Raw genomic sequence first — 23,159 nt, 5'->3', positions numbered from 1 at the left:
CAAGAAGCATACATCACGCTAAACCAACAAGTTTTTTGACCTGCTGAAGGTTGCTTGTGGCTATTTCACGAGCCTTGTTGGTACCTAGGGCTGTAACTTCAGCCAAATAGGCACGGTCGCCAATCAACCGCTCGTACTCAGCTCGCTTGTCCTTGAACTCCTCCACGACAACCTCCGTAACGTAGTCCTTTAGTTGCTTGTGGTTTTCGATCCACGCCAAGTCCTTGACTGTCTGCTCTGTGCTTTTGTCGAGAATGCCGGAGATAATGCTTACCAAATTTGATACTCCTGGTCTGTTCACAGGGTCAAACGTAACGGGTCCTTGAACAGAGTCTGTGACAGCCTTACGGAACTTCTTCGCAATGACGTCTGGCTCGTCATTCACGTAAACTGATGAATTCTGATCAGGGTCACTTTTTGACATCTTTTTCTCTGGTGTTCTCAAACTTGCAATCTTCTTAGCCGGTGTGAGAAGCGTCTGGGGAAGATGGAAAAAGTTCCCGTAGGTGTGATTGAAAGTTGAAGCAATGTTGCGGCAAAGCTCCAAATGCTGGGCCTGGTCGTCGCCGACAGGCACATGGGTGGAGTTGTAGAGCAAGACATCAGCTGCTTGGAGAACAGGGTATATTAAGAGACCTGCTTTTGTCTGGCCCATCACCTTTTCTGTGTAGATGCTCTGGCTTTCGTTGATATTGGCCTTCAGCTTCCACTGAGTCATTCGGTTTAATGCTCCCATACTCGTCAAGCACACAAGGATCCAATTGAGTTCGGCGTGCTCTGGAATGCTCGACTGGTGAAAAATCACACATCTGTGCGGATCAAGACCCAGGGAAAGTAAACTGGCGATGGCGCCGTCCCTGTTCTCTCTAAGAGTGTTTGGCTCAGGCTGTATTGTCAAGGAGTGGAGATCCGCTGTTCCGAAGAAACAGCTCACTGATGGTGGGGCTTCATTCGCTATGTGCTTCCAGTTCTTGAGCGCACCCAAGTAGTTTCCTAGGTGGATCTTTCCAGTTGGTTGTATAAGTGAAAAGATTCTTGAGTCCGCTGGAAACTCACTTACCCTATCTATGCTCGCCACAGTGGCCTTGTTGCGCACGGCTCTAATTCCCGTTCTTAGCATTCAATAGGTGGTAATCTTTGATATCCATATCGCGCACTACTGGTCTACACTTTTGAGCTCGATGTTTTCTATTCTCCCGCTAATGACTGATGCTCAAAAACGGAAGTTGATGCTTTGTACATAAAAACTGCCCGCGGACCGCTTGCAAGTTGTGCCCACGGCCGTTATGCATTCGATCACCGCTTATTGTGCCCTTTGACGTACACCTTGTGCCTAGCTCACTCGAAATGACCAATCTCATGATCCAAATTAAACTCCCTTCAAAACGCTTCTAATTAGGATACCCTGATCGCCCTTGTTCTCTTCAGCAAGAAACCCGCCACTGGTATTATTGATTTCGATGCCGTATCCTTGTAGTCTCTTTTCAAGTTTCCGCCTCTGAAATTTTCTCCATCTATCTAACTTGGAATATTCGTGTACCCTGAATCCGAAGACTTTGGGTGTGTAAGTCTCCCGACTATGAACTGGAATGGCATGGGGAAGTTTTGGAAGAACATAGCAGGGAAAGATGTTCCAAAGTAAGCTCCATCGACGATAGCATGTCTGCCTGACTTCGGATTGTACAAGTCCTCACATTTAGCGCAATATAGTTTCACTGAGTTGATTCTGGCTGATCGCTCAACCCAACGGGAAGAAGTGGATGCAAGTGGCAATGAACTCGAGGGCAATATCCAAAATCACCGTTCTTATACTTCTCGAACATTTTGTTGAGGCCTCGCTGAGATAAGATGTATCTTGCGTGGATGAGACCGTATAGTATTCTTGCATTGTGTTCTAAAGCATCTCGATGTTCCTCAGGTTGATGCTCTATATCGGCCATGTCAGTAATGATATCCACCAACGTGGGAATCTTGCTCACCTCTTGGTTGAGGCCCGTCAAGTTGAAACGGTCCCGGATGTAGTCATCGTCTATATCACAGAAGTATTCGTTGCCTTTTATCCCTAAAAACAAGTCAATCCAATATTCAGAGAAGTCTGAGCTCGAGTCGGTGAGCTGGTCATTGCCATTTTCATGAATGGCTGCATGCGACATTTTAGATGCTCAATGTACGCAAAATATGCCTTGTGGGGTTCAGACTGGCTTCTCGATTATGTGGACTACGGGTCAAAGAAGTGTTTTTTGTACACTCGGACTTCACCCCTTGTATAACGGACCACTTTTTTCGGCCAAAAAGATGCCCAACTTGACGGTCATGAGGCAATATTATCGGTCAAGAGAGGTTCTGAATGTGAGTTGCAATATACATTTTTGAAAATTACAAGTATGAATCACCAAGGTGATGTAATCTGGAAGAAGTTCAAAAACCATTTGATCTCACGTGATTTATTATAGATAAGCGCCTGCGAAGAGACGGAGCCAACCAATGGAATTCAGGCGTGGTAATAAATAATGTGTAGAAAGGTGTTGCTTATTTGACTAATACTCGGCGGATTTGAATAAAAGTACAAATTGAGAGTATCTTTTTCAATTTTAAATGTAGACAACTTTTCCAAATGTACAAGAATCTTGTTGAAATTTTGCGAAAGCGGCAGTATTACTCAGGCTTGGCCAATTCTATGATTGTCTTGTACCCCTTAAAAATCAAGGAAGTAATTTTACAGTTAGTATTACTCGGAATAGAAAAGAAAGTGAAAAATTATATTGAAATATGTCCTTGACCACCCAAGAACTAAATTTGGAGGCTTATTTCGAAGAGGAAGCGTTAGCGGTGTCCAACTCAAGTGCAGGTTTGAGATACTCAACGTCCCTCATACTAGTGTGTTCATCTAACTGCCAAATCCAATGAAACTTTTGGTCCTTCCGCAATTGCTTCATGGAGGTGAAGTACACTCCGTGGATATTGACCTGTCAAGCAGATATGTTGCTACGACAGGAAATGACACTGATATCTGTGTCTGGGACTACTCTCAGCTATCTCGTCTTGAAGGTGTTTCTGAGGAGGAAATATCGAAAATCCAGCCCACACAAACAATCAAGATACACGAATCTCCCGTTAGGGTAGCGAGATGGTCGACGGTTCAGCCTGCGTACTTGGCTTCAGGTGATGTGAACGGCTTTGTATACCTCACCAACATAACGGATTTATCACATAAACTACTATATCCGTGGCCGCTGGCTAAAGACAAAGAAGCCGAAATTGCTGATATATCATGGTCTGCAGATCTGAGATTGTTATCATGGAGTACTAGTGATGGTAGAGTCCATATATACGATCTTGTCAAGGAAACATACCAGTCGCTCAACGAGACAACGGACGATGGAAGCAAGGGAAAGACAAGCTCCCAAAAAAGCATCGCATTCAATCACTCCAACAGCAATTTTGTCACCATGGGTCTCGATACATTCCTTCATGTGTACCAATATCACTACGACGCTTCGGACAATTATCAATTCAAATTGACCAACAAAATCTCAAAACTCATGAACAATAATCCAACAACCTTAATGGCAATACACTACGAAAGAATTTCGTGGTCGAGCGATGATGAATTCTTCTCAGTGCCCTCGGCAAGCAAACAGCACACGTCACTCATTTCACTCCTATCGAGATCTCAAGATTGGGAGCATAAAGTAAGCCTAGTTGGTCATGATGTCGATTGCGACGTAGTCAAGTTTAGCCCGCACATATTTCAGGCTAAAGAAGAGTCGAGTGAACCAGACGCTCACAATATCTATCATATCATTGCATCGGCTGGTTCTGACAAGACTTTGGCACTCTGGAATACCACAAAAGAATCACCCATTGCCGTTCTTCGAGAAGTATCTGAGAAACCAATAGTCGACATCTGCTGGGACAGAAATGGCCAACAACTTATTCTCGCTTCGCTCGATGGTCATCTCACTTTCGTCAAGTTTGATCCTCTCGAATTAGGAGAGCCCATCACAGAAGAAAGACTTCAGAAGCTCAAAGATACACAGAGGGCCTTCATCAAGCCCTTCTCCGCCAAAGATTCTGAAACTACAACCAAGCGTGGCCAAAAGTCTGGTTCCGATTTGATAGACCAAAAGGATTCCATAAAATTGGCTGACGCATTTGCTGAGCCAGTGAAAACCAAATCGGAAAAGAGGGTCACTTCTGCGAAGAAGAAGGAGGAGGAGAAAGAAGTCAACATTGCCCCAGAAGTTCAGGGTGATATCACTTCAGAAGTTTTGCTGAGCAACACTCCTGGACAAATTGATGACATTATGAGTACTGCAATGGGTGACAGAACAAAGGCATCCTCGTCGACCCCTTTAGCTAAGACAAAAACAACCGCAAAGGCTAAAAGCGAGACTTCAACACCGACAACCGCAAATCAAAAAACATCCACGAAGAATGGGAAAAAGCGTATACAGCCCATGCTCATATCGAATGGAAACGGACAGGCTGCTCAGTCAAGCACGCTCACCAAAAGCATAGGAGGTGATAATGAGTCGAGAGCATCTACCAAATCCTTAATGGAATTTGACAGACCGTCGTATGGCGTTTCTCAGGAGATTCATAAGGACAGCAAAAGAAATAGAAGTCAAGAGGATGGAGGCCCTGCTAAAAAAGCTAGGCGTGATCTTGAACCTATCAAATTCGTTGGCACCGCTGTACTTAATCCCAACACAGCCTTCGCCAAAGTGAGACTCTCAATACCAAAAGTCAGGATGTCTTTTCAATTATCATGCCGAACAGATGACAAGATGCTTTTAGATGTGAGAAATGGACAAGGAAACGAGAATGCCCCATCGAGGATCACTTGCTACAAGAATGAGCTGCCTATCTGGAGTGACTTTATTCCTAGATATATACAGCTTGCTACCGAGGGTAACAGTTTTTGGGCAGTTTGTACAGCAGACGGGCAAATTATCACTTACACACATGTTTCAGGCAAGCGTTTTCTTCCGCCAATGGTTCTCGGGTCTCCAATTGTCTTCCTAGAGAGCCATGGAGACTACCTTATGGCAGTGACAGCAATTGGTGAACTATATGTCTGGGACATGGGCCTGAAAAAGATACGACTTCACTCGCCTCTGTCGCTTGCATCCATTCTAGACTCTCATAGCAAGTTTCGTGAGGATACTTTGAGCAAGTCTGAAAATATCACAATGTGTTCAATCACTTCTAAAGGCATACCTTTGGTGACTCTTTCCAATGGTTCAGGCTATTTGTTCAACTCCGATATGGGCGTTTGGCAGACAGTTACAGAGGCCTGGTGGGCATTTGGCTCTCACTACTGGGATTCCATAGGCGACGATAAGGTTTCGTCCGAACCCCAAGCTTCGAAGATTTTACGGGCGGGCGACGAGTCCATCTTGGGTCTTCTCGAACATAAGACCAACGAGGAGATTATCAGGAAGAGTCGCGTGGGAAGAGGAAAGTACTTCAACAAAATCTCGAAGAATTTGATTATGAAAGAAGGATTTGAAAACCTCGAGAACACCATTTCGTTATCTCACATGGAGAATCGGATATTATGCAGCGAGCTTCTTGGAGAGTTCAAGGACTTCCATGACTTTTTAATCACCTACTGCAGAAGAGTTTGCGAATTAGGTCTCAAAGCCAAACTTTTTGAGCTTTGCGAGAAGCTTCTTGGTAATGGATCTATGGAAAACCCAGTGGAAGAGTCGCAGGTATGCGGCTACGACAGGAAAGAGCTACTCAAGGAGATCATATTTGCATGCGCACAGAACAGAGACGCCCAGAGGGTTCTCCAATATTTCAGCAAGCAATTAGGTTTAATCGAGGACGATTATTAATAATAGGCACGGAAATATACACAATCCAGTAACTCATCTTCTGTAGTTGGAGCATACAGGTGCAGGTCTCACAAACCTCTATCAAGCTTGAGTAATCCATGCAGATACCGTCCTCATGGTTTCTTTAATCAAATCAATCCCTGCTCACACAGATAAAGCATGGAGCGTCCATTCCCATAACACTTTGCCACTTTTGGCAACAGCCCTGAGTGACAAGACAAGTAAGATCTACAAGCTCTCGAGGCGGAAAAACTTTCCCCAGATCGCCAAACTTGAAGAGACTCACAAGAGATCCGTGAGGGCTGTCAACTTCAAACCCCATTTGACATCGACGGATACTCAGTTTATCGATCTTCCAGCGTTGGCTTGTGGCTCGTTCGATTCAACTATCTCTGTCTGGGGCATCGATGAACCAGAGGAGTTCTTGGATAATGAAGATGATATGGACGAGGAAGATGAAAGAGCAACAGAGGCCAGGAAGAGAAGAGAGGCCGACGTACTCACAAGCCCTACAAATGAGTGGAATCTTATGGCATTGATAGAGGGTCACGAAAATGAGATCAAATCGGTAGCATGGAACAAGACGGGGAGGTTTTTGGCGTCCTGTTCGAGAGACAAGACTGTGTGGATATGGGAGACGGATCCTGAAACATTAGAGGAGTTTGAATGTGTCTCTGTGTTGAGCGATCACGAGCATGATATCAAGCACATAACGTGGCACCCTGCTCAGAACATCCTAGCCAGCTCCTCATATGATGATACAATAAGGCTATATAAGCAGGACGATGACGACGAAGACTGGTCTTGCGTTGGATTGCTCAATGGCCACCAGGGAACTGTATGGTGCTCTGCCTTTGAAGATCCTCTGTCACCACTTGCATCAAATGACACTGTCAGACTTGTTTCCTGTTCTGATGATTCCACCGTTCGTATCTGGACCAGTGCCGCCCCAGAGGAGACAGAATCCTCAACGGGTTTACCTAGCTCAATTAAACACCACAGCGCAGAGATGCCCTGGGAGCTAGAGAAGACGCTTCCTCCTGTTCACAAGTATGCAATCTACTCTGTCGCCTGGTCCAAGTCTGGCAAAATTGCCAGTGCGGGTGCCGATGGTCAGATTGCTATCTACAAGTTTGATGGAAAAGATTGGCAGATTGATAGCGTTCAAAATGCTGCCCATGGGGTCTACGAGATCAATTGCCTCACATGGTGTTTCTTAGAGGATGGCAGCGAAGTGCTTGTCAGCGTTGGAGATGACGGACACGTGAACATATGGGAAGCATAACCATTAAAGGACTATAGAGATAAAAATAATAGACCCTAGGACTGCTAGAAGAATGATGAGACAACAGCACATACGCCCACTGGATCTTCTTTGGTACCTCTCAGCTTTCCGAAGCTCACCCGAGGCCCCTCTAGCATCGGCACTGTAGCTATTGATATTCTCTTCAATAGTATCGATCTGAAACAGTTGCTCCTGAATAATATCTTGTAGATTCGAGAAGATATCGTTGATTTCCTGTGTGTCCTGCGATATCTGTTGAATTTCTCGCTCTCTTTCTTCGATTAAAAGCGTTTGCTGCTCTAATTCCTCGGCATTGACTGGTTCATATTCGATCTGAATGCTTTGCTGCTGAGGCCCGGCACCCTGCTCCTCCACAGTTCGTTCCTCAATCTGATTTCCAGGAATTTTGGTTACAAACTGCTTTTGAAGTGCGGAGTATCTCTGTTGTAGACGGCGGTACTGTTGTAAACTGGAACGTATTAAGCTCACATGAATTCCTTCCTTTTGACGGAGATACCTTAATGCATCTGGGTCCTCATGATTGTCTTCACACCGGGTGAGGTAGTCATTCAACTCCTTGGCAAGATTGTTGATCTTTTTGAAGGACTCGGTACATTTTGTCGAGACTTCCAGAATCTCCTGTGGTACCTTCGAACTTTCAGAATCAACAGCGTCATTCCCACTATGTAGTAACTTCTCATACTGTCCTAGCAAGTTCCTCATAGACACTAGCTGGCTGTTGTTGATGTTGTGTAAATTGTTGTCTATAGCTTGAGATAGAGTCTCAAACTCAGGGAAATCCTTATAGTGGTTCGAAGAAGCATCGTTCTCGATATCGTCCTGGAAGGGGTTACTAAATGACATGGTAACTGACACCTCCGCCTACCTTATCGCAGTAGTAGCCGTAGTAGTTTCCGCACGTGACTTCGAAGGCTGTAACTCCAATACTCTTACTAATTTGCATTCGATCTAGTATAACTAGAGAGACTTGATTTTGCTTAAAAGCCCTGGTCATCAAGACACATGATGCTCAAGTTCACTATCGTATCGTCTACACTGATCTATACGTAATATCACATTAGATGGGCATCCTACTGTCCAGCAGAATTCTATCGTAAGTCTATAAGATTAGGCCTCCTCCTCTTCAAGCTTGGCAATGCAGTCAAGAGCAGCCATACAGCCGGTACCAGCAGAAGTAACGGCTTGTCTGTACTTCTTGTCCTGGACGTCACCAGCAGCGAAAACAAAAGGCTTGGAGGTGTTGGCGGTACCAGGCTCCGTCTTGATGTAGCCAGTGTCGTCGGTATCGAGCTGGTCAGCAAAGACGGAGGTGGCAGGAATGTGACCAATGGCGTAGAACAAACCGTTAACGGGGAGCTCGGACTTCTCGTTGGTCTTGTTGTTGACAATGTCAAGAGAGGTCAAGACCTTGCCGTCACCCTTGGCCTCAGTGGCGGAGGTGTTCCACAAGATCTCAATCTTCTCGTTCTTCTGAGCTCTCCTTTGCATGATGGTAGAAGCTCTCAAGACGTCTCTTCTGACGAGGAGGTACACCTTAGAGGCGTACTTGGTCAAGAACAAAGCCTCCTCACAGGCAGAGTCACCACCACCCACGACAGCCAAAGGCTTGTTTCTGAAAAGTGGCACAGCACCGTCACAGACAGCACAGGCAGAAATACCCTGCTGCCAGTACTTGTCCTCACCAGGAATGTGCATTCTCTTGGCAGAGGCACCGGTGGCGATGATAACAGCATCGGTGGTGATTGGCTCAGCGTCCTCGTTCCACTCAGTCCACAACTTGAATGGTCTCTGGGCCAAGTCGACCTTGGAGATGGTCTCGGTGATGATCTCAGTGCCGAATCTCTCGGACTGCTCTCTCATGGCCTCCATCAAGCCGGTACCGGAAATACCCTTGGGGAAACCGGGGAAGTTCTCAATGTCGGTGGTGGTAGTCAACTGACCGCCAGCAGCAATACCGTTGGCCAACATACCCTCGTACAAAGTGGGCTTGACCTCGGCACGAGACAAGTAAATGGCAGCAGTGTGAGCAGCAGGGCCGGAGCCGATGATAGTAACCTTGTGGTGGACCATTCTTCTAAATATTCTAATGTTGGACGTGATACTCATGGGTGGAAAACGGCGGCCTTTATATACTAATGGGCTGGGTGTCTAGCCGCGGCTGCATTGACAAATCGCACCGGCCATTCTGTTACTAACGCGCATGGGCCAGCTCAACCGACTCGGCTCACCCTAAAGGTAATTGCTAGGGATGGGCCGAAAATCGGGCGGGCACGGCTGAAGCAAATGTAAAAAAGTTTTTTATTTGGAAGTTGGATTTGTAATTTTTGGCGATCGGAAAAAGAAGGATTTTTGGTGGGTTGTGGGTGCAAATGGCCTGGTGCAGAGACTTCGTTGTCTCGCCAGATCTGCTTACACAAGCTCAGCTCTGGGCATCTCCAAGTGACAAGCAAGTCATTGTTGGAGGTGAGTGGCAAAAACGTTTTGATTTTTAGAGATCTACAACAAAGCGTTTCTATTTTTTTTTTTTTTTTTTTTTTTCGACTTTTCAGGGGAAGTTCGTTTTTTTGCTGACTCGTTTGGGCACCTTGTGGCCCGTGAGGGTCCAGGGCATCGCTCGCTTACGTCAGTGGGCTCATGACCCAGGCCCTGGCGCCACAGCACACTGCTGCTATAGAACTTGCAATAGACTATTTTGACAAAAAACAGCGGAAAAGTGTATTGTTTTCTAGCAACAATCTCTTGACCTCTTCGTTTCTATTATCGCTGCCTTTGTCAGACTTTCATATGATTTGGGCCTTGGCTACCAGGGCTACCGTGGCCTGCAGTGGAAACAATCTGGTGCCTGAGTAGAGGCATCTTGCAGAATGGCCCATTGCTCTCAGACCCTGGGCACCCGTCGGCTTATCTTCCTGCGTCCGAAGATCGCTGCATTGCCGAGTCGGTGGCCCGTTGAGGCTTTGACTTTCGCAGACCCATGCTTCAGCACCACAATGAGTCGTCTAGGAAAGGCACACCGGATGAACGTGAGGAAGTCTTTCTTTGACTGTTTTTGAGCAAGTTCTCGGCATTCAAACGGGTGCCCAATAATTATGCTTTGTAGTGCTCTTCATCAACTTTGCTGTGGAGTGGCAGTAGATGAGGTCAATGGCACAATGTCTGATATGTATCACGATAGCGATAACACGATCTACACAATCCATGAACATATGCGTACCATGGTCTTGGACCGCAATACTCGCGGAACCGCAGATTGACCGAACCGTCCCTAGCCGGTCCAGACATTGAGCATGTCTCTAACATTCCGATCGTTCACAAAAAGGGTTAGCGTTTCGTCGCTAACACAAAAGTGTTCATTTTCAGCCACTACCGCGCCGTCTGCTCAAGTACAAATTGTGTTATCACCGGACTGTGTTGGTACTTTGGATGTAGTAGCACATTGGTCATGAACCATTGTAGACCCTTCCGGCGAGTCTCTAGCCAAGCGTCTGAAAACCAGAGACGCAGAAGGCTGAAATTGTCTTTTGGCGGAAGCTGTGGTATCAGGTCCTTGGGAAAGGCCTCCACAAGCAGTGTTCTGAACTTTTCAATGTCACTGTACCGTTTGTAGAGCACAATCAGCGAGTGGGAAGCACCGTTTAAAACTATCCGTATAGACCAAACGACATATTGCGGTGCTGACTCGCCGGATATGATATGGTAGTCTCCCACAAGCACATCTGTAATTCTTGATGACTCGTTGAAATTGCTTGCTGAGGCGGTCCCGTCGGTTAGTTCGATGGGTACCGGCGCCACGGTATTGAGGTGAGTAAGTGATTCACCACGCTGGCGCATGTCGAAAATGCTATCTGATGCTGGAAGATGGAGGGTTTCTTTGTGGCCTTGGCTGGCTCCTGTATCATTTACTACATCTGTGCGGGCCATGATACTGTGCTAACTACAGGCACACTATGGAGTCTATAGCAAATAAGTATCCATACTGGAAGCGCGTGCTACATAAGTTCCAGGCACGGAGGGACATTCCCTTCAGAAAGAAGTTTTTCGTGGGCTATGATCTTAGTGGCAACACTTATTGGGAGTTTACCATTGATGGCAACATGGGTCGCTTACGGAGAAAGCTTGAACCTTTCCAGGAGTCCATCTTCAAAGTTGACCATTTCGAGAGCGTTCCCCCTCAGTGGCATCAATGGCTACGCCGTACGAGACACGATGCTCCATCTCTTCAGGAGCTTATGGATGATCAGATGAGACAGCAGAAGATGAAGATCTTGGCACAGCACGCAGATCAAAAGTGGCAGAACGAGAAACTCAGACTTGAAAATGAGAGCAGAACGAAGCTCCAGGCAGAGTTGGACAAGGCTGAAGCAGAGAACAAGAAGTTCGAGGAGGAGATCAACAGAGCCAAAGCCGCAGAAGCAGCAGCAGCAGAGAGAGCAGCAGAGAAAGGACCAGAGAGTGGAGAAAAAGCTGACCCATGGGCTGCTGCCGATGCACAGGCCAAGTCTAAGGAGTCTCCAATTGGCGCTGCATCAATCAAGCCCAGAAAGTAACATAATGTAAATAAGTGGGCCGCAGAGGTCATCAAAGAATAAATAGTTGGCATTTACCAGTCGTAACATTCCTTCCAAAGCTTTCATCGCCAACCGTCAATTGTCCTACACTACTACCGTTTTCATCATTGGGCCATCTATATTATGCAACTAATCTACACGCTGATTAACTATCAGCCAGCTGTTTACAAGAGCTTGAGCAACAACTGAGCACCTTTGTTGTCCTTGTCCTTCTTCAAGTCACCCTTCAACTTTTTCAATGCCTTGCTGAGGTTCTTGGCCTCCTTGTCGTCCTTGAGAGACAAGGCCTCATAAATAGCGAGAACGACAAAAGCACCCTGGCCAGAAACCCACTTGCTCAAGATGTCATCCTTCAAGATCTCCTTTGCGCATCTAGCAGCAAACTCAGAACCGAGGACGGGAAGTTTGGAATCAGAAACAGCGACAAGCTTCTTGCTTTCGTTGTCAAACTTGAACTCGTCACCATGGATCAAGGCCTTGAGAGATCTGGAAAAGAAAGGAGTCTTGTTAAGCAAATGGTGGTCCTCCAAGATGTCAGTCTTGAAAGTAATGTCGAAAATGGCATCCACGAGCTCAGCTCTTGAAGTGTTGATGGCTTCTTCATCAGATGGAGTAAGAAGAAGCTCAGTGATGAATTGCGCAGCCATATTGTTTGACAAGAGCTTAGTGAAAGTAGGCTCTGCGTCAGGCGACAATGTCGAAGACAAGGCCTTGTAGACCAAGGGCAAAGCCTTCAGCAACAACTCGGCTCTCCTCTGGTCCTGAGGCTTCTTCGTAGTTTTAGCGTATGCAAGTTTTTCGTATTTTAAGAGTTCCTCCTTGACCTTTGGAGCAAAGTACTTTCCGTCCAAGCCCTTGAGCAAATAAAGCAAAGGCCTTCTGGAAAACTTTTCTTGAATGAGTTCAGGCAAAAGCTCAGGGACAAAGAGCTCAGCACTGAACGACTTGTGAAGCAAAACGGTATCATCAACGGTCATGAACAAGGTGATCAAGACGGTGTTACCGTGCTCGTTTTTGATCAACTCCTTGGCGTGGTTTTTGAGCGATCTGATGATAACTTTTCTCTCCTTAGCATTAGCAAGAGCAAGAAGCAGAGAGGCAACCTCAGCACCTTCTTGTGTGTGAACCAACTCAGCAAACTGCTCGGCGAGCAACTCGATGAAGTCTCTGATTTGAGAATCATTCTTCTCTGGGTCTGCAACCAAAATCGAGACGTACTCTTTCATGGCAGCGTGCAAAATCTGGAAACCAGTGGAGCCCTTTTCAACAGAAGCAGCAATAGTACCGCTCAAGTTGGTGGAAATCAACTGTTTTTTCTCAGAAGATTCGTTCACAACGTCCAAGACAGTCTTGCCTTTACCAGAGTCCTTGAAAACAGCATATTCAGCTCCCCAGAACTCACGAATAATCTGCTGCTTCTGCTCAGCAGTAGAGTAGAGAACGAACAAGTCCTCCACGACGTAAGCACCCTCCTTGTGTCTCATGAGCTTACGCAACTTACCGTGAAGCTCGTTCACAATGAGACCTCTCGACTCCTTAGAGCCGTAATGCAAAAGCTTCACCAAAAGGTACTTACCGTAAGAGGAAGTAGCCAAATGATAGTAGTGGCCCTGAAGAGCCTTGACGATCTTGTCTCTTCTGTCCTTAGATGAGTACTTGACCAAGGTCTGAATGACACGGGAAGCGTCGTGCTTCATGACCAAGTCGTAGATGACATCGTGGGCCAATTCCCAGATCTCATCACACAACTTGTCTCTCACTTGCTTTGGAGGAGTAGGCTTCTTCACACGCAACTTCTCCCACAAGGCCTTAATGCGCTCCACCTCTGTTCCGGACTTTCTCTTGAGCTTTCTCTCGGCAAGCAACTTTCTCTGCTCAGCGTGCTGCTCGGCAGATGTCTTCTTGTTTGGATCAGCGGCCTTCTCTTCGTCCTCATCGTCCTCATCATCTTCAACATCCTTCTTCTCCTCGTCGAGCTCATCAAGTTCATCCAACTCGTCCAACTCGTCCAATTCGTCTTCCTCTTCTTTCATGTCCTCATCAGCTTCCAGGTCAGCCTCTGAGCTGGAGATATCACTGGAGTCGTCCTCACCTTCCTCAGCTGACTGATAGAAGGTGGCCTCGTTCTCTGAGGCACTCTCATCGCTCTCAGGAAGCGGCTGAGGCAGAAGCTTGGGTTTTTTGGAATCTTGTGCTTTAACGGCCTTAGCAGAACGCTTTGTGCCTTTACCCATGGTTCTTGATATTGTTAGCTGGAGGCGATGGGGCTAAATTGAAAAACTCCATACTGCGATGAGATCATGTGCCGGACCCCAGTCCGGCTGCACCAACGGCTTGAAATGGTCCCTACCGTCGGAATTCTTAAAATATCTCTGTTCAGATATTTTCGTATATATTATGAAAACAATGTAGAATCTAAATATGAGTTTGTGCAAGTGCAAGTCTTTTTCAATGTTCGAGTGAAGCGACAAATTCATCCATTGTAGCATTATGAGCCGTAGTCTAGCGAGACGTCAAATACTTTGCTTTCATTTTACCGCCAAATCTGAGGTCTTCGATCAAGAATTGACCTATGAGGTAAAGAATCAGGAGTAGTTTCGGCGACCACAAATGGCTCCAGATGATAGTATTGCATCTGCCTCCTGTGAGATAAGGTATCTTGTGTGAGGTGATATAATCCTCCCCTGAGAGCTGTACGGCTACAATTTGATAGACCATAAATTTGATTAATTTGAAAGATATGTGACATTACCTCATATCATATTGCGAGGCACCGCCAACTTTTGCCATCAAAAGACGTCTTTTAAAGCACCCCGTGAGATCCGCGCACCCAATGGCAATGCACTGTAATAAGCTATGTAGTACCACATCGATAGCAAGTGCTTTTTCTTCAATCAAGCCTGAAATTCAACAGCAGACATGCTTAGATTCGCCTCCGTTAGACTCCTTGCGCAAAGCGCCAGCAGAACTGGTTTCATGAGATCTGCAATGAGAACCAGCATTGCTCACTACAGCAACGGTACCCCAGTTACCGAGATCACTGACTTGGATCAATTTGCCAAATTCACAGATTCCGAGACCCCGTCCGTCATTGACTTCTATGCCACCTGGTGTGGTCCATGCAAGGCAATCTCTCCAATTTTCGACAAGTTGGCACACGCTATTCCAGAGGCTCAATTCGCTAGAGTTGATGTCGACATTGCTCACGAGGTTGCCCTTGCCAATGAAATCACCGCCATGCCTACTCTCAAGCTCTTCAAACAGGGCGAGGAGACAGGCAAAATTGTTGGCGCTGACCTTCAAAAGTTGATTCAGTTGATCCAGGAAAGCACTGGTGTGGACGTCAAGCAGAGAAAGCTCTAAGGGGTCAAGTTCAATAAAGAATATAAAAAACGACTTATGGTCTGTAGATGTGTCTTGGTGAAATTTGTCATCACACAAGTAACTGTCTTTGAGGTTCTCATACGAGAGGTTCATGCCGCCTCAAACATTGTATATTTGATTTGGGCGCCGTATTTCTCACACAAAAGCAACTAGACTCCAACTAGACTCTGATTGTAATCAAAGGCAACAAGTCCAAGTTTGCTTGTGTCTGAAAGCTGGGGCTCAATAGTGTTTCCTCGCCTGAGGTGAGGGCAATTATTGGTGCTGTACAATTGCACAGGGATAAGTTACTTAGCCAAAAGGCCAAGTTAAACATTTTCTATTCCTTATAATCAAATTTACAGCAATTCATTAAATTATCGTATTTGGACTTCTAAATTGTTCATTGCTTAACTACTGCACGTGACTCCAGTTCAACTATGTATTCAAAGTGGCGATCTCACTCACCAACACTACACGCCGAATCCACTAATAGCACATTATGGTATGTTACAATATATAATAGTGAATTGCTTTCAGGTTTACTAACATTTCAGGGACAAGGAGCATCTATGCCTGGCGGGGGCGACCCTGGCAAAAAGAAGGACGACAAGAAGAAGGAAAAGCCAAAGTACGAGCCTCCTGTGGAGTCCAAGTTCGGTAAAAAGAGAAGAAAGGGACCAGATACGGCAGTCAAATTACCTAGTGTCCATCCAAGTACGAGATGTAAATTGAAATTGTTGAAGTTGGAGAGAATTAAGGACCACTTGCTCTTAGAGGAGGAGTTCATTGCCAATCAGGAAGCATTCCAGCCCACTGAGGCTAAGCAGGCCGAAGAAAGAGAGAAGGTCGACGAGGTGAGAGGATACCCAATGTCCATTGGTACCTTAGAAGAAATCATAGACGATGACCATGGAATTGTCTCGACTACAGCAGGTTCCGAATACTATGTGTCCATCATGTCTTTTGTGGATAAAGGTCTTTTAGAGCCCGGTTGCTCTGTGCTTTTACACCATAAAACTGTCTCCATCGTCGGTGTTTTGCAAGATGATGCTGACCCTATGGTCTCTGTGATGAAATTGGACAAGTCGCCTACTGAGTCGTACTCTGATATCGGTGGTTTGGAGTCCCAGATCCAAGAAATCAAAGAAGCTGTCGAATTGCCTTTGACGCATCCAGAACTATACGAAGAGATGGGTATCAAACCTCCTAAGGGTGTGATTCTTTACGGTGCCCCAGGTACTGGTAAGACTCTTTTGGCAAAGGCTGTTGCCAATCAGACAAGTGCCACTTTCTTGAGAATCGTTGGTTCTGAGTTGATTCAAAAATATCTCGGAGATGGTCCAAGATTGTGTAGACAGATTTTCCAAATTGCTGGCGAGCTTGCACCATCGATTGTCTTCATTGATGAAATTGATGCTATCGGTTCCAAGAGATACGAATCTACTTCCGGTGGTGAAAGAGAAATTCAAAGAACGATGTTGGAGTTGTTGAATCAGTTAGATGGTTTCGACGACAGAGGCGACATCAAGGTCGTTATGGCCACCAACAAAATCGAGAGTTTGGACCCTGCATTGATTAGACCGGGAAGAATTGATCGTAAGATCTTGTTCGAGAATCCCGATTCTAACACCAAGAAGAAGATCTTGACCATCCACACATCTAAGATGAGCTTATCATCCGACGTCAACCTAGATGAGTTAGTCACCTCGAAGGACGAGTTGTCTGGTGCCGATATCAAGGCGATGTGCACGGAAGCAGGTTTGTTGGCATTGAGAGAGAGGAGAATGCAAGTCAAGGCCGAGGACTTTAAGACTGCGAAGGAGAGAGTACTCAAGAACAAGGTTGAAGAGAACCTCGAGGGCTTGTACTTGTAAAGGTGTATAATAAACAAAGTTACGACATCCGTATATGTATTAATTAGTCATCCGAGTTACGCATCATTCTGAGAATGAACAAAAAGAGGTTCAAGATATCCAAGTAGAGCTTGATGGCAGCGGGAACCTCGTCGTCAAGGTGCATGGACTTCATGATAATCTGAGTATCCACGACAATGTAAGCACTAAAGAGGATAGCGCCGAGCCCGGAGTAGACCATGTTGACAGTCTCCGATCCAGGGAAGAACATCATCACCAAGCCCCATCCGATAATTGCCCACAAGCCCATACCTAAGGCACCTTGCCAGCTTCTAAAGTCATATTTCGTTTGGAAAGCGAAGGCAGTTAATCCAACGAAAATCACACCAGTTGTAAGCGCAGCCTTTACGAGAACCTCAGACTTGTCCAAAGAACAACCTAAACCAACAATGTAAGCTTCACATAGGGTGAAACCCGCAAGTAGCATGAGATTTGTAGGGTAGGAGCGGGCCTTGATGTGGGCACCGATCATGAAACCAAAGGCACCGATGAAGGATACCCAGAAGAGCCATTGGTTATTCAAGCACCAATTTTGCACGGACAGGCTCAGTTTGATGAAGAAGCCCACAGCAACGGTAACAAGGATCTGCAAACACAAAATGGCATACACTTTTCTGATAAACATCTGACGAACTGGCAATTCACAAGCTGCCACGTTCAGGGAGTACTTGAAGTCATCAGGAATATTGTCACCATCGGTTCTAGCGCCCGAAGGTTCTCCGTATGGCGAGTTAGCCGTAGACGACTCATAAGCAGGAGGTTGAGTCTGTGGCTCCTGGGGTAACGTGGAGTAAGACATTGTGTTGAATTATGGCGAAGTAAACGGTTGCGAGATAAGTGAGAATGGGAGGCAAGGCAGATATATATATGCGCGCAGTCACGAAGTCCGGGGAAACATGGAGCGATTCTAGTACTTGGACATGATTTTAAATGACTAAATTGAATTTCGACAAGTTTGATTGCTATGATGAATTTTGTTGAAAAAAAGTCTATTTGTTGAAGAGCGATTCGAGAATGTCAGGTCTTCGGAGATTTGGTGGCAACGTTGCCTTCCGCTGCTAGGACGCTAGACGGTAGTATCCAGAAAAGGCAACTTTGCAGCGGCGAGAGCATGGCACTTTGTATCTAGCTTAACAGAATCCAGCACCAAAGAGGAGTTTCTTAGAGTTCAAAAAAGCGAAGACTTGTTTTGTTAGCATAGTTTTGCTCGATGTCTGCTATCTAACAGACATAGGAAATTAGTGAGGCAGGGACCTGAGAGTAGTTGAGAGATCACGCAGTTAATGAGTTAGTACAATGAAGACCAAATGTGGCTGTGCTACTTCTTTTACAAGGGGTAGATCTCTGAGATATAGCCTTTCGAGGTACAGTGAGTTTATGGACTGCTAATGTGATTGGGTGCAAATCTGTGATAAAACCCAATCAAGACCGATATCGAGCAGATAAAAGCCGATACAGAACTTTCTCTCAGATTACAGGAAGACAGATAAGTATGTTTGTGTCCAAATTGCAAATATGATAAACAACTGCCTGCTAAATAATACTGCGTTAAGCCACTCCCGTATATCTGCGTCATTACACCGAGCCACTGGTTTTTCCTATTGTTGATCCAGGTAGTTCACTTTGATGTCACCAATATTGCAGCTACAATGTATGTTTTCGGAAAACGGGTTCAAGACCCGCCATGCTTGTCTATAAATAAGTGTAGTTGTATCGTATCGTCGTGAAATTATGAGCGCCCATCAAGAGCTTCCAAAACCTGCCATTACCCATTACCAGGGGTAAAAGTTTGCAATGTAGGACCAGAAGTTACTTTTCCTCGAAAAGCTCATCAATGTTATCATTTTCCTCGTCACTGCCGTCTTCCTCTAGCTTCCGTTTCTGGCCCCTCTGGCCACCGATAATGATCTTCTCCTCACCATTATCTTCTTCCTCGGAATTCTCATCTTCCTTAGGCGGCTCTACCTTGCGGCCTGTTCTGAGCCGTAGCACTAGAGCATCCTTGAATGCTGCTGGTTTTCGACACATGGGGCAAAGACCAACACCACGTCTTCCGCGTGTCTGGCCCTGGGCCGAAGATGCTGAAATACTCTGCTGGAGACACTCCAAGCAGTAGACGTGTCCACAGAAGGTGGTGGTGGCGTTGGTGACCGTATCGAAGCAGATCGGGCACTCTGCCTCGTTGAGTTTTTTCACGACCTTGGGTGGCGCTTCGTTTATAAGCTCCTGAGTTCTCTTCCTAAACTCTAGAACCTGAACCTCATCGTCGTCCTCTTCGTCTGATGGGATGTTGATGACAAATGACATGAAGAAGAAGAGGTTATGCGAGTAATGTGTGTGTCTAATTCCGTGCAGGGCTGACGGAAAAAAGTGTGTTTTCTCTTGCTGCGCGAAACACAGCGAAGTCAGATTTGGCTGTCACGGCGAGAGGATGAGAGAACGGGGAGAAAATGAAGTATAACTCATGCACCACGCATATTTGGATCTGATCAGTGAAATTGGCCTCAAGAATCGCGGCGATCTTTCTACCCTCCTGAGGCCACAAAAAAAAAAAAAAAAAAAAAAAAAAAAAGTGGAGTCAATATCGAACCATCAGTTGAGGGTCGATAACCTTAAAGCCCGGTTTTGCCGAAGACCTTATCAACAGGCGCGTGTGGCTAGGGGGATCTTGTGGCTAGTGGGATTGTTCTTTGTTCGAATCAAAGCCTACCAGCGTTTTTTTCTCCTGCGGTCACGTCAAACGGCGCTCCTTGTTTTGGTATTACTCATTCTGTGGAATGTGGATGGCATGGTGAGGCTGGCGGAACCGGCTTCTTGGAAAACCCGAGATACCACGCCAGCCGTGCGGATCTGCACGAAAGCCACAATGTACGGTTCCGCCCGCTGTTTTTTTGTTCGTCCCATTCTTCACTTTTCTACCATTCTTCCATTTTTTTTTTCTTTGCCATTCTTGAAGCTTCTGTTTTCTCGTCTGTGGCAAGTGCATTATGGCGCAGGCGCAACTTACCGGTGCGCCCAGCGGCAGCAACAGCCATGTGGCTGCGAATGTCTCAACTCGGCGATTTGCTCGAGCAGTTCCGGCGACCACGAGAGAAAAAACAACATGTTTTTGAATAAACAACCGAGAAAATGCTTATTTTGCAGAATCTCGGATGTTTCTGCGAGAAATTGGCTCCTGTTTTCCCCATTCGACCGCAGCAGCACAGAATGGGTCGACGCAGGCGGAGCGGTGGGGTCTCTTTTTTACCTGGCGCCTGCCCAAGCAGACTTTCCTCGCGCCTGTTTCATGCAGCATGACCAGGCACAAGACAGCCAAGTCTTGAAAAGAGCAGAGCTTGGGAGCCCGCAAACGAAACAGAAAAAAAAAAAATAGAAACAACAAAGCAAAAAAGTTTTGAATTACAGGGAGGTGGGGGCGGGTGGTTGAAAAGTGCTTTTACAAGAAGCACAATAGAGCACAAAGCAGACTAACGTAGAAGCTGCGGCAGCAGCAGCAGTCTGATCGGCACGGCCTGGGTAGAAAAGCTAATTCGGTTGAGAGCTGCTGGTGGACTGGAGATAGGGCGCCTGCACCGCACTTGCCGTTTTCTCACTCCAGTCTCACCTTCGTCTCAGTCTCACTTTTTCTTTACTTACTGGTCCCCAGATTATAGGAATTAGCCATGTCGAGCCACCACGACCCGCTCTCCGTGGCGTTGCCTTACCAGTTTTCCAACCAGGACGACTTCCCCACGGAAATCGTTGCCCATCGTTTCCAGGCATGGCGCTACATCCTTAAGGACCTTATAGCGTACCTAAGGCAGTATGCCTCCGTGCAAGAAGAGATTTTACGGCAGCAGGCCCGTCTCCAGCAGGCTGTTGGTGCCTCTGCCGCCGTGGCATCGTCAACGCCGACTCTAGGCAGACCGCCCAAGGACAAACAATGGCAGGACGACCTCCAGGCGATCAACGAGTACTTCTTGCCCATTGGCAACGGCTCCATTCAAGATATCCCCACGATCCTCACGCGGTTCCATCAGCAAAACATCGAAAACGGCACCAAGACCTTGAAAGAGATCCAGCTGGTGGTGATCCCGCGGTTGGAGGACTTGCGCAAGGACCTTGTGCTCAAGATAAAGGAGATCCGCAAGTTGCAAAATGACTTCAAGAACACCTTGTCCAAAGATTTGCAAGACTCCAGCGCTCTTTTGAGCAAATTCAACCATGCCATCGAAATCGCCAACCGCCACGAGTTGTTGACCACCTCTGGCGAGCCCGTCCCTCATTCCCATGATTCCCACCACGAGCTCGATAGCTCCAAGCGTGACCCATACTTGGTCCGCCTTAAGCTCAAGGACCAGCTCAGCAGGCAGCTCAAGGAGGAGCGCTACCTCTACGACGCATATGAGAACTTGCAGCTGTCGTCCCAGAAACTAGAATCCATTGTTGTGCTGGAAGTACAGAACTGTCTCCTGATTTTCCTCAATTTGGTTCAAAACGAGCATTCCACGATTCCAGAGTTCTTGGTGCCTCGTCTCTCCGACGGCTTCCTTTCCAAGGAGTCCCTGTTTGAGTGGAACTCCTTCATTGATCGTAATTTGCCCAAGACGTCCACCATTTCTAAGAACCTCATGTCCGGTAAATTTATCGACTTGCTGTTCCCAGCTAGAAAATTGGCAGATCTTAATATTCCACACTTTGACTCGTTGGTCAACTTGCCTATTCGTGAGGGTGTTTTGGAGAGAAGGTCGAAGTTCTTGAACAAATACTCCAGTGGCTGGTACGTCTTGACCTGCAGTTATCTCCATGAGTTCAAAACGAACGACAGAAAGCGTGATCCACACCCTGTCATGTCTCTTGCATTAGATACTTGTTCAGTCGACAAGCATACAAAAAAGGATGACTCCAAGCTGTTGGGCTCTTACAAGTTCATCTTGTACTCCAAGCAGCAAAATGGTATCATTCATAGAGGCCATAACTGGTCTTTCAAATGCGGGACTTTCGAAGAGATGATCCTGTGGTACAACGACATCAAGCAATTGACACAATTGGCATCGCCTTCTGCTAGAGCAAAGGCCTTCAGCAAGGTACTCCAGGCGAAGAAGATTGAGGCTGGAGATAAGAAGATGTCAAGAGCCTCAAGTTTATTGTCCGCTCAGACTGGACCCGCTGCTCGTTCCGTCCGTTCCAATTATACCAATGCATCCAAGACTCGTCAACCTTTGAGTCCAGCACAATCTTTGCGTTCAAAGGCATTATCACAGACCGTATCGGCTACATCCACCGGTCAGAACCAGCGCTTGTCCTCGACATTCTCGCAGAAGAATTACCACCAGTCACCAAAGCTTTCAAACTTGATTAATAGTGACGGTACCATTGTGACTCCAGTCGATACACATCAGGCTGAAACCTTTAAAGACCACGAGCATGGAGACACAACCTTGGCAGGTCAATTGAGCCAATACGGTGACGAGCAAGACCATGATATCCAGCATGATCCTCAATTCGATCAATATTCTCAAGGGGGTCCTAAATCAGTGCCAATGCAAAATGGAACGCAAGGCACACCCCAGCAATTCATTCCGCAGAACTACCAGTACTATTTCAGTCAAGTAAACTCGCAACCTCAACAGTTTTATGACCCTGTTCTGCAACAGTTCTTCACAATCAATGCTATTCCTGTTCCGGATGCCTCTCAGGTACCATCATCGTCCTCGCAAGGCCCTACATCCACACAGCAGCTGCAAGCGGGGCGTACTCCAGTACAGGGGCAGCCCATGCCACAATATTTCCCACTGTCGCCTCAGGCCCAGCCCCAGGCTCAGTACTTTCCAGCATCACCCAATTTCCAGCCCCAGATTATTCAAACAGCAGCCACGCCTCAGCAAGGGCATCAGGCTGAGAACGGTAGAGTGAAGGCGGCATATGTGCCTCACTTTCCACAGCATTTTAACGAGCAGGCTCCCAGTGGATCTGGGGCCAACGCTCAAGGAAAGCCCAGCAATTTGCCTTATCCCACCAACTTGGAGCAGCATCCAGGCCAATCGAGACAAAATCTGACGACGTCCACTGGCTCTCTCACGGTGGCCAAAACGGTACCAGGTGCGTTCAAGACGGTTGATGAGAATCTCCACACGGATGATCAGATTTCTCAGGCCAACATCAGGTAATTTGTATGATT

At 46.5% G+C, this 23,159-nt stretch overlaps 14 protein-coding genes across 14 annotated transcripts; 6 read left to right on the top strand and 8 right to left on the bottom strand. All coding sequences in view use genetic code 12, as the record gives it.

The window, feature by feature from the left end:
• Positions 1-13: 13 nt before the first annotated feature.
• Positions 14-1,120, bottom strand: MSW1 (tryptophan--tRNA ligase; the record flags this gene model as incomplete). Its single annotated transcript, XM_025481672.1, has 1 exon — positions 14-1,120. The coding sequence occupies one exon, from the start codon at positions 1,118-1,120 to the stop codon at positions 14-16; it is 1,107 nt and encodes a 368-aa protein (XP_025336290.1).
• Positions 1,121-1,518: 398 nt separating this feature from the next.
• CKB2 (casein kinase 2 regulatory subunit) lies at positions 1,519-2,153 on the bottom strand (the record flags this gene model as incomplete). The annotated part of the gene is made up of 2 exons (XM_025481671.1): positions 1,519-1,777; positions 1,813-2,153. 2 exons carry the CDS (start codon positions 2,151-2,153, stop codon positions 1,519-1,521), a joined length of 600 nt encoding a protein of 199 aa, XP_025336289.1.
• Positions 2,154-2,903: 750 nt separating this feature from the next.
• On the top strand, positions 2,904-5,846 carry CXQ87_003186 (uncharacterized protein; the record flags this gene model as incomplete). The annotated part of the gene is made up of 1 exon (XM_025481670.1): positions 2,904-5,846. The coding sequence occupies one exon, from the start codon at positions 2,904-2,906 to the stop codon at positions 5,844-5,846; it is 2,943 nt and encodes a 980-aa protein (XP_025336288.1).
• Positions 5,847-5,961: 115 nt separating this feature from the next.
• Positions 5,962-7,131, top strand: CXQ87_003185 (iron-sulfur cluster assembly protein; the record flags this gene model as incomplete). The annotated part of the gene is made up of 1 exon (XM_025481669.1): positions 5,962-7,131. One exon carries the CDS (start codon positions 5,962-5,964, stop codon positions 7,129-7,131), a length of 1,170 nt encoding a protein of 389 aa, XP_025336287.1.
• A 44-nt stretch (positions 7,132-7,175) lies between these two features.
• Positions 7,176-7,995, bottom strand: PEP12 (SNAP receptor; the record flags this gene model as incomplete). Its single annotated transcript, XM_025481668.1, has 2 exons — positions 7,176-7,216; positions 7,251-7,995. The coding sequence occupies 2 exons, from the start codon at positions 7,993-7,995 to the stop codon at positions 7,176-7,178; spliced, it is 786 nt and encodes a 261-aa protein (XP_025336286.1).
• Positions 7,996-8,259: 264 nt separating this feature from the next.
• On the bottom strand, positions 8,260-9,258 carry TRR1 (thioredoxin-disulfide reductase; the record flags this gene model as incomplete). Its single annotated transcript, XM_025481667.1, has 1 exon — positions 8,260-9,258. The coding sequence occupies one exon, from the start codon at positions 9,256-9,258 to the stop codon at positions 8,260-8,262; it is 999 nt and encodes a 332-aa protein (XP_025336285.1).
• Positions 9,259-10,515: 1,257 nt separating this feature from the next.
• Positions 10,516-10,983, bottom strand: CXQ87_003182 (uncharacterized protein; the record flags this gene model as incomplete). Its single annotated transcript, XM_025481666.1, has 1 exon — positions 10,516-10,983. The coding sequence occupies one exon, from the start codon at positions 10,981-10,983 to the stop codon at positions 10,516-10,518; it is 468 nt and encodes a 155-aa protein (XP_025336284.1).
• A 116-nt stretch (positions 10,984-11,099) lies between these two features.
• Positions 11,100-11,699, top strand: CXQ87_003181 (uncharacterized protein; the record flags this gene model as incomplete). Its single annotated transcript, XM_025481665.1, has 1 exon — positions 11,100-11,699. One exon carries the CDS (start codon positions 11,100-11,102, stop codon positions 11,697-11,699), a length of 600 nt encoding a protein of 199 aa, XP_025336283.1.
• A 185-nt stretch (positions 11,700-11,884) lies between these two features.
• On the bottom strand, positions 11,885-13,954 carry CXQ87_003180 (uncharacterized protein; the record flags this gene model as incomplete). The annotated part of the gene is made up of 1 exon (XM_025481664.1): positions 11,885-13,954. One exon carries the CDS (start codon positions 13,952-13,954, stop codon positions 11,885-11,887), a length of 2,070 nt encoding a protein of 689 aa, XP_025336282.1.
• Positions 13,955-14,639: 685 nt separating this feature from the next.
• Positions 14,640-15,083, top strand: CXQ87_003179 (thioredoxin family protein; the record flags this gene model as incomplete). The annotated part of the gene is made up of 1 exon (XM_025481663.1): positions 14,640-15,083. The coding sequence occupies one exon, from the start codon at positions 14,640-14,642 to the stop codon at positions 15,081-15,083; it is 444 nt and encodes a 147-aa protein (XP_025336281.1).
• Positions 15,084-15,655: 572 nt separating this feature from the next.
• Positions 15,656-16,960, top strand: RPT2 (proteasome regulatory particle base subunit; the record flags this gene model as incomplete). Its single annotated transcript, XM_025481662.1, has 1 exon — positions 15,656-16,960. The coding sequence occupies one exon, from the start codon at positions 15,656-15,658 to the stop codon at positions 16,958-16,960; it is 1,305 nt and encodes a 434-aa protein (XP_025336280.1).
• Positions 16,961-17,003: 43 nt separating this feature from the next.
• CXQ87_003177 (uncharacterized protein) lies at positions 17,004-17,798 on the bottom strand (the record flags this gene model as incomplete). The annotated part of the gene is made up of 1 exon (XM_025481661.1): positions 17,004-17,798. One exon carries the CDS (start codon positions 17,796-17,798, stop codon positions 17,004-17,006), a length of 795 nt encoding a protein of 264 aa, XP_025336279.1.
• A 1,010-nt stretch (positions 17,799-18,808) lies between these two features.
• On the bottom strand, positions 18,809-19,306 carry CXQ87_003176 (SUMO-targeted ubiquitin ligase complex subunit; the record flags this gene model as incomplete). Its single annotated transcript, XM_025481660.1, has 1 exon — positions 18,809-19,306. The coding sequence occupies one exon, from the start codon at positions 19,304-19,306 to the stop codon at positions 18,809-18,811; it is 498 nt and encodes a 165-aa protein (XP_025336278.1).
• Positions 19,307-20,661: 1,355 nt separating this feature from the next.
• Positions 20,662-23,148, top strand: SLM2 (phosphatidylinositol 4,5-bisphosphate-binding protein; the record flags this gene model as incomplete). The annotated part of the gene is made up of 1 exon (XM_025481659.1): positions 20,662-23,148. The coding sequence occupies one exon, from the start codon at positions 20,662-20,664 to the stop codon at positions 23,146-23,148; it is 2,487 nt and encodes an 828-aa protein (XP_025336277.1).
• Positions 23,149-23,159: the final 11 nt, after the last annotated feature.

This window comes from Candidozyma duobushaemuli (assembly GCF_002926085.2).
Source record: "Candidozyma duobushaemuli strain B09383 chromosome Unknown C_B09383, whole genome shotgun sequence".
NCBI classification, from domain to species: Eukaryota; Fungi; Ascomycota; class Pichiomycetes; order Serinales; family Metschnikowiaceae; genus Candidozyma; species Candidozyma duobushaemuli.
Note: the sequence above shows the minus strand (reverse complement) of the source record. Positions and strands in the feature narration are given on the sequence as shown.